This window comes from Lepus europaeus, chromosome 10 (assembly GCF_033115175.1).
Source record: "Lepus europaeus isolate LE1 chromosome 10, mLepTim1.pri, whole genome shotgun sequence".
In the NCBI taxonomy this organism is placed as follows: Eukaryota; Metazoa; Chordata; class Mammalia; order Lagomorpha; family Leporidae; genus Lepus; species Lepus europaeus.
The window spans coordinates 22188690-22198084 of NC_084836.1; the positions used below are offsets into that span (position 1 = coordinate 22188690).

The following is a 9395-nucleotide window of genomic DNA, read 5'->3' on the forward strand; positions in this document are numbered from 1 at the left end:
TCCTCTCTCTCTGTAACTCTGCCTTTCAAATAAATAAACATACTAAAAAAAATAATAATAATAATGCCCATGTCTCCTATCAGAATGAGTTCAATTCCCAGTTCAGATTTCAGTTTTCTGACAATGCAGACTCTGGAAGACAGCAGTGATGGCTCAACTGACTGGGTTCCTGCCACCCATGTGGAGCATAGTGCATTCCCAGCTCTCTCCTTTGGCCCTGGCCCAACCCAATCATTTGGGGACTTTGGGGAGTAAACCAGCAGATAGAAGCTGTATTCCTTTGTATCTCTCTGCCTCCCAAATGAATAATAAAAATTTTTTAAAAAGACAGACTAAATGACCAACTACCTGCAAATCTCCTACCACCACAAAATATGACATTTAGTTAAATACTGAACTATTATTCTAACATTTCAGAAAGAATCTAAATATCAAACATCTTGACTGGTGCCATGGCTCACTAGGCTAATCCTCCACCTGCAGCGCCGGCACCCCGGGTTCTAGACCCAGTTGGGGCGCCGGATTCTGTCCCGGTTGCTCCTCTTCCAGTCCAGCTCTCTGCTGGCCTAGGAGTGCAGTGGAGGATGGAGGATGGCCCAAGTGCTTGGGCCCTGCACCCGCATGGGAGACCAGGAGGAAGCACTTGACTCCTGGCTTTGGATCGGCACAGTGCACAGGCCGTAGCAGCCATTTGGGGGGTGAACCAACAGAAAAGGAAGACCTTTCTCTGTTTCTCTCTCTCACTGTCTAACTCTGCCTGTCAAAAAAAAAAAAAAAAAATCTTGACTATGGGCACAAGAGGGAGCAATTTAGCCTTGAATAAGGTTTATACACATAATTCATTCAGAGAAACTTATTCAGGAAAAAACTGCATTTTTCAGATAAAACTAACCCCATCCTACTTTCACATGATGTTTATTCTGGTATCAATGAATAAACTAACAACATCAAGAAAATCTTGGGACAGACAGAAACAAACAGGTAAACAGCATGTTTTTAAAATTCAGCATATTAATACAGCAATGTAAACAGTTTAAAGATGTCAAACTCTTTACAATTTCCCTACAAGTAAGAAAAGGAAGGGCTAAACTTAAAAAAAAAAAAAAAAAACACTGAGTTAATTGAAAACACATCTAGTTAACTTAATATATTGTCTTCACATCAACCACCACTCTAAAATAAACTTTCTATAGCAACCATGTTTTTAAGATTTATTTATTTACTTTGATAAAGTTATATAAAGGGAGAGACGGAGGTATCTTCCACCTGCTGGTTTACTTCTCAGATGGCTGTAACAGCCAGAGCCGGGCCAGGGTGAAGCCAAGAGCCAGAAGTTTCATCAGGATCTCCCACAAGCATGGCAGGGGCCCAGAGGCTTGGGCCACCTTCCACTGCTTTTCCCAGGCCAATAGCAGGGAGCTGGATTGGATGTGGAGCAGCTGGGATTTGACCAGTGCCCATTTGGGATGCCGGCATCACAAGCAGTGGCTCTACCTGCTTCACAATGCCGACCTCAGGAACCATAATTTTAATCAAGTCTGTAACCCCCTTATTATCTATATTATTAAAAGAAAATGCTTTATACTATAATTTAAGAGCAAAACACTGCCAAGCTCATGGTAGTTTCCCAAACATTTACTGAATACAAGAATATCTGAAGCAAGAAAAGTCAGTCACTAGATGTTAAATGAATCTAAAGCCGATCTGAAAAACCTACTAGTTGTTACAGTCAACTCCCACACAACGGTAGACATATTATAACAAGTTTTATTTTTAAAGATAAGAAACCAATAGAATTGCAGAATTAAAGTAGTATAGGATGCCACTGGAACTGCCATTCCACTGGAATTCATTAATGGAATCAAGTTTCAAAAATTTCTTTCCCTTTATAAAGAGCTCTGTGCTAAAATGGACACTAAACTTACAGGCAGGTTTAAATCTAGTCCTGCCTGAAACCTCACAGCAGATTGAACTGCTGCCTGTGACACCAGCATCCAGTATGAGCACCAGTTTGTGTCCTGGCTGCTCGGCCTCCCATCCAGCTTCCTGCTAATGTACCTGGAAAAGCAGTGAAAGATGGCTTGAATGCTTGGGCCCCTGCCCCCCATGTGGTAGACCAGGATGGAGTTCCAGGCTCTTAGCTTCAGCTTGGTTTATTTATTTTTTTTTTTAATCCATTTTCAACCTTACAGTCTCCTAAATTGTAAAGATACAAGGGAACTAGTTTTATTCCAGTGTTATTAACAGTCATCTGATATCTTTACGAACTTCTTGGCCTGGCTAGCCAAGCCTCACTGTGATAGTTTAAGAAAAAAAAAAATTCCAAATTTAATCATGCCTATAGTAGGCAGAAAAATCTCTCCTGGCTAAAAGATGTACACATGCTAATCCACAGAACTAATAAATACATGGCAAAAATGACTTAGCAGATTCATTAAATATTAAAATTAAGGAGTTTGAGATAAAGAAATTATCCTGGACTATCAAGTGAACACAACAAAATCACAAGGGTCCTTATAAGAAGGAGGTAATACAATCAGAATCAGAAAAGGAGATGTGAGACAGAAGCACAGATTAGAGAGAATAAAAGCTAAACATTTAAGATGCTATGCAGGGGCCAGCGCTGTGGCATAGCAGTGCCGGCATCCCATATGGGCACCAGTTCGAGTCCCAGCTGCTCCACTTCTGATCCGGTTCTCTGCTATGGCCTAGGAAGCCAGTAGAAGATGGCCAAGTCGTTGGGCCCCTGCACCTGTGTGGGAGAATGGGAAGAAGCTCCTGGTTCCTGGCTTTGGATCGGCGTGGCTCCGGCTGTTGCAGCCAAATGGGAAGTGAACCAGTGGATGGAAGACCTCTCTCCCTCTCTCTGCCTCTGTTCTCTCTGTGTAACTCTGACTTTCAAATAAATAAATAAATCTTTCAGGCCGGCGCCATGGCTCAACAGGCTAATCCTCTGCCTTGTGGCGCCAACACACCGAGTTCTAGTCCCGGTCGGGGCACCGTATACTGTCCTGGTTGCCCCTCTTCCAGGCCAGCTCTCTGCTATGGCCCAGGAGTGCAGTGGAGGATGGCCCAAGTGCTTGGGCCCTGCACCCCATGAGAGACCAGGATAAGCACCTGGCTCCTGCCTTCAGATCAGTGTGGTGCGCCGGCCGCAGCGCGCTGGCCATGGCGGCCATTGGAGGGTGAACCAACGGCAAAAAGGAAGACGTTTCTCTCTGTCTCACTCTCTCACTGTCCACTCTGCCTGTCAAAAATAAAAATAAATAAATAAATAAATAAATAAATATTTTAAAAAAAAAACTTACCTTCTAAGAAGGAATGATCTCGAACAGCTTCTGCAGCTAATACAGACTTCCCACTCCCTGCCATTCCATATATGGTGACCCAACCTGGTTCACCATTCAACTTCAAGAGCTTCTGCTGAATTGCATTTACCAGCTTCCTCCTGGTAACAAAAACAACTGGTCTCTGTGGTACTCCACCTTCACGCAGCACTGTCCTTACTGAAATACAAAAGAAGCATGAATGAATAGAACTTTCAAATGGGTATTCATGTAATACCATAAAAACCAGAGAGCCAAGCTGAAACTTAGCCTCCGAATTTATAAGAGAAATAATGTGGTTAACATGTTAAGTTGAAATTTCTGATTTCTCAGGACATAGAGAACAAAAGCAAGGACAGACAATATAAGTCTCCATCTATACCTACCCTTACTCACCCTATAACTCCTTGAATCCCTAGTATCTTTCTCTTATATTGAAAGCAGTATAAAAGGAAGAGTGCTTATGAATTCCCTTCTAGATCATGGATTTCTAAAAATTATTCTTTTCTACAAACACACAAAACTGGAAAATAACATAAATAGAATCCTACATACCACCCTATTATCTCTAAAAATTAAGAGCTTAAATAATATTATCTCAACAAAAAAACCAGTTCCAAAGTTAAAAAAAAATGTGAGAAGTAACGCATGCAAGTAAGAAATATTTAAATTTAAAACACCACTACAATTTTTTATAAGCATTTTTCATTGAACTAATCATACTCTCTTCAGAGGATTACAGTCAGACAAACCTGCAGCAATGTAGCCATCATGATAGCATTACGACAGAAGATATCATGGATACAAACCATATGAAGTTATTCCACCAACTGAATCTTTGCCACTGGAACAAGAGACAACAGGAATGCCACCATGGAGAAGGGCCGCAAGATCTTTATATCCTTCATAAAGCAGAGCGTTGTAGAATGATATGTAGGAATTATTATCTTTCTTAAGTATCATTTTAATTAGCATAGCTGCTCGTTGACGTTGAGTACGCTAAAAAAAAAAAATTAAGTAGTTTAGTGTATAACAATCAATATGTTTACAACCCAAGTTAGTGGAGACAGGCACAAGTTCTGGAATTCTAAATAGTTTTAAGAAGGCATAGAGTGTCTCAGTGGGCTTTACCTCATTTTTCACTTTTTCTTCCTCCAGTAATGTCAAAACTCCATCACTAACCATGTGATCTATGATGCAGGATGTCTTGATGTCTTTTTCCAGAGCTTCTCTATGTTGCAATAAACAATTCCGAGCTTTTGCATCCATCCTGTCTCAAATTTTTCTCTCTCTGAACTACCAACCATGAGCTACAGGCAAAACATCAAAATAGTTGTCAGGACAATAAATATTTAAAAAAGATGTAATTTCACTGGTCATAAGAAATACAAAGAAAACAAATTTTTTTTTTGCAAATTCTTATAAATGGAAAAAGCTGATGCTTTGAAAGCTGTGAGAAAACAGGCATTCTTATTCACTACTCAGGGAGAGAAAAAAAATGGTTGCAATTTTTCAAGAAGGCAGTAAGATACAGAAGTGTTTAAAATAATTCTCTATAACCCAGAAATCCCACTTCTAGAAATCTACCTAAAGAAGATATTCACATATGTATGCAAAATATTCACAAGGAGACTTACTAAAAAGTGCTCAGGTGAGGGGAAAAAAATGAACACAACCTAAATGTCCATCATTCTGAATATGGTTTTAAAAAAATAAGCTGGGGCAAGTGTTAAGCACAGCAGTTAAGAAGCCTCTTTGGATGCTCACATCCCATATCAGAGTGCCAGGGTTTAAGTCCCTGTTTGGTTTCTAATCCACCTTCTTGCCGATGTACATCTTGGAAGACAGCATGTGACAGCTACAATACTTGGATCCCTGTCACTCATGTGAGAGACCTGGATTGAGTTATGAGCGCTGGCTTTGGCCTGGCTGAGCTCTGACTCTTGTAGGCATTTGGGGAGTGAACCAGCAGATGGAAGATCTCTTGCATGTGCTTGCTTATTCAGTCATTCTGCCTTTCAAACAAATAAAAATAAATACAATTTTAAAAAATTATACTACATTGGGGCCAGCACTGTGGCGTAGTAGGTTAAGCCTCTGCTGCCACCTGGCATCCAATATAGGTGCCAATTCATGTCCTGGCTGCTCCTCTTCCGATCCAGCTCTCTGCTTATGGCCTGGGAAAGCAGTAGAGGATGGTCCGAGTCCTTGGGCCCCTGCACCATGGGAGACCCAGAAAAAGCTCCTGGCTCCTGACCGGATCGGCCCAGCTCCAGCCATTGTGGTCATTTGGGGAGTGAACCAGCAGATGAAGATTGCTCTCAGTCTCTCTCTGTAACTCTGCCTCTCAAATAAATAAATCTTTATTTTTAAAAAAAGTATGCTACATAATGAAACATTGAATAAATAATATTTATAATATAGAACCATTTAAAATTATAAATGTGCTAAATATTTAAAATTATATATGCACTGAATATAAAGATGTTCATGACACACTGATTGAAAAATAAAAATATGGCCGGCGCCGTGGCTCAACAGGCTAATCCTCCGCCTTGCGGCGCCGGCACACCGGGTTCTAGCCCCGGTCGGGGCACCGATCCTGTCCCGGTTGCCCCTCTTCCAGGCCAGCTCTCTGCTGTGGCCAGGGAGTGCAGTGGAGGATGGCCCAAGTGCTTGGGCTCTGCACCCCATGGGAGACCAGGATAAGCACCTGGCTCCTGCCATCGGAACAGCGCAGTGCGCCGGCCGCAGCGCGCTACCACGGCGGCCATTGGAGGGTGAACCAACGGCAAAAGGAAGACCTTTCTCTCTGTCTCTCTCTCTCTCACTGTCCACTCTGCCTGTCAAAATAAAAAAAAAAAGAAAGAAAAATAAAAATATGACCCTATAAATAACAAGAAAATGTATTGGTACAGAAAAATATAGGAAGAAGCTTAGAATTTTATTCATCAAAATGTTTAGACTACTTCTGAGTAGCAAGATTTGGAGCCACTCTCTTTTCTTCTCTATACTGTCTTAATTTTTTCAATACACAATACCTTTTTTTAAAAAGATTTATTTTATTTTTTGAAAGTCACACAGAGTTACAGAGAGAGGTAGAGACACACAGAGAAAGAGAGATCTTCCATCTGCTGGTTCACTCCCCAAATGGCTGAGGACAAGTGGGGCTGGCCAAGCCAAAGCCAGGAGCCAGGAGCCAGAATCCTCTTCCAGGTCTCCCACGTGGGCACAGAGGCCCTAGCACTTGCGCCATCCTCCGCTGCTTTCTCAGGCACATTATCAGGGAGTTGCATCGGAAGTGGAGTGGCCAGGACTCAAATTGGCACCCACACAGGGCTTTTTTTTTTTTTTTTTTTTTTGACAGAGTGGACAGTGAGAGAGAGACAGAGAGAAAAGTCTTCCTTTGCTGTTGGTTCACCCTCCAATGACCGCCGCAGCCGGCGCGCTGTGGCTGGCGCACCGCGCTGTTCCGAAGGCAGGAGCCAGGTACTTCTCCTGGTCTCCCAAGGGGTGCAGGGCCCAAGCACTTGGGCCATCCACCTCTGCACTCCCTGGCCACAGCAGAGAGCTGCCTGGAAGAGGGGCAACCGGGACAGAATCAGCACCCCGACTGGGACTAGAACCTGGTATGCCAGCGCCGCTAGGCAGAGGATTAGCCTGTTGAGCCACAGCGCCGGCCTAGGCCAGGGCTTTAACCTACTGCGCTACAGCGCTTGCCCCCACATCACCATTTTTAACAATAAAAATATTCCTACTATAAATTAGCATTTTATAAAATAGAGGTGGGCATTTGGTAGAGCAGCTAAGAGGATACTTGGGAAGCCCACATCCCATAGCAGGGCCCGAGGATTCAGTCCCAGCTCTGCTCGTGATTCAGCTTCCCGCTAATGTACACCCGGGAGGCAGCAGGTGAAGACTCAAGAACTTGGATCCCTCAAGAACTTTGGTCCTTGGAAAACCCTGACTGAGCTCCTGGCTCCTGGCTTCGGCCTGGCCCAGTCCCAACTGCTTCAGGCATTTGGGGAGTGAATCACAAGATGGCCTCTCTCTCTCTCTCTCTCTCTCTCTCTCTCTCTCTGCATATACAAATAAAATAAACACTATCACATGGACCTTAAAAATTAATTTAAAAGGGCCGGCGCCGTGGCTTAACAGGCTAATCCTCCACCTTGCGGCGCCGGCACACGGGGTTCTAGTCCCGGTTGGGGATTCGAAGCAGATTTCTTGAATTAAGAAAAAACAATATTCTTTGCAATAAATACTTTAAGTTTCTACCAATTTTATGTCAAGTAGAACATGAAGTTTTCCATGAGTATAAAACTCAATTCAGACTGTTTCTAGAAGAATTCATAACACAGAAGAAAAGAAAAAGAGAGCAAATAATTAGAAAGTTTATGTCCTAAGTGCAAAACCGGAAATAAGCACAAGTAATTTAGAGCACACGGAAAAGGGGCAATAATCTTCAAGCTTCAATGATGACCATAATCTTTAAAAGTCACCAATTGGGCCGGCGCCGTGGCTTAACAGGCTAATCCTTTGCCTTGCGGCGCTGGCACATCGGGTTCTAGTCCCGGTTGGGGCGCCGGATTCTATCCCGGTTGCCCCTCTTCCAGGCCAGCTCTCTGCTATGGCCCGGGAAGGCAGTGGAGGATGGCCCAAGTCCTTGGGCCCTGCACCCGCATGGGAGACCAGGAGAAGCACCTGGCTCCTGGCTTCGGATCAGCGAGATGCGCCGGCCGCAGCAGTCATTGGAGGGTGAACCAACGGCAAAAAGGGAGACCTTTCTCTCTGTCTCTCTCTCTCTCTCACTATCCACTCTGTCAAAAAAAAAAAAAAAAAAGTCACCAACTGTAGCACTTGCAAAAATAAGGAAGTTGGGCATTTGTCTGTGTTGTCCAGGATCACAAAACTCCCAGGACCACCATGAAACTTAATTGACAGCAGATACGATGAGAATCAAGGCCTTCATATCTTCAACGTTTCTATTTTCTTAACTTAAGCAAGAAAATTCCTCTATTCATTGCAATGGACTTGACAAAACAAAAACGAAATTTTTCAGTTCAGTGTCTAGGCAAACAGACGCTTGTCAGGCTTGCTGCAACTAATTTCCAACTCTACCCGTCCACATTACACTTAAATTTCGTACACCGTACACTTGCCCCAAATGAAATATTCTGTCCCACCTGTTACAATCACATCAAAATGGAAAGCCAAAACTTTTCACTGACATAAAATACAAAGTAGAGAGCAAATCCATCCAGGAACACTGTAGCTTACTACTTCCTCATTAGATAGTTTCTCTTCCTGCTAAGGAAGATAGAGGATTGCTAACGATCCCATTGTCCCCTGACCCTCAGACCCTGAAATCTGCTAAAATTACCTGGCTCAGAACTGCGCGCAGGTGAACTCACGCAAACCTTTGATCAGAGATCTCATCGCGGGTGCGGCCAGTGGCCACGGGGCTTCCCAATGGGAACGCGGGAAGCGGGGCACAAGCTGTCCACGTCCCCCACGCCTCCAGGAACGTCAGACTCGCAGGTGCCTCACCTGGGCCTGCGCAACCCCGGGGCGCAGGAAAACCCGAGGGGCGGGCAGGGGCCGCCGCCTCCCGGTGGACGCCGCCCCGGGACACAAAGGGAGGCGGCCACCCGAGCCGCCCTCCTTCCCTCGAGCGGCAGCTGCGCCCAGGAGAGCCCGACAGCACTCCGGACGCCACCACGGCTACTTCAAGCCCCCGCGGGTCGCCGACGGCCCGGCCTCCCCGCCTCCGGCTCCCTCAGCCCTTCCTTCTGCCCCCAGGACACGCACTTCACACCAATCGTTACCTCCTCCTGCCTCAGGACCGACACCCGCTGGGTCAGCGCGCTCCCGCGCATGCAAATAAACACGCCGCTAGTCCCTCCGGGCGGCTGCCGCCGCGCGCGCCCCCGCCCGGCTTGGCGCACGCGCACGTAGGGAAGCGCGCCCCACACTCTACGTGGGAGGCGTGACTAAGCCACAGGGGCGCGCCGCGCTGCTACCCAGGGCCGACCTAGACGGCGACGGCGTCGACGTGGCGCGCGCGGC

The 9395-nt window shown here is 45.1% G+C and overlaps 1 protein-coding gene across 4 annotated transcripts in view; it reads right to left on the minus strand.

Moving 5' to 3' along the window:
- Positions 1-9235, minus strand: part of APAF1 (apoptotic peptidase activating factor 1) — a 109859-nt gene extending 100624 nt beyond the window's left edge. The window contains exons 1-4 of one of the 4 annotated variants that reach the window (XM_062203074.1): positions 9155-9235; positions 4458-4636; positions 4136-4325; positions 3309-3506 (exon numbers count right to left, since the gene is read on the minus strand). In XM_062203074.1, coding sequence (XP_062059058.1) covers positions 3309-3506; positions 4136-4325; positions 4458-4595 — 526 coding nt within the window. In that variant the 5' untranslated portion in view covers positions 4596-4636; positions 9155-9235. Of the gene's footprint in view, positions 1-3308; positions 3507-4135; positions 4326-4457; positions 4637-8709; positions 8942-9137 lie in introns of those variants that run through there. The other 3 variants (XM_062203075.1, XM_062203076.1, XM_062203073.1) reach the window with 3 other exon arrangements.
- Positions 9236-9395: the final 160 nt, after the last annotated feature.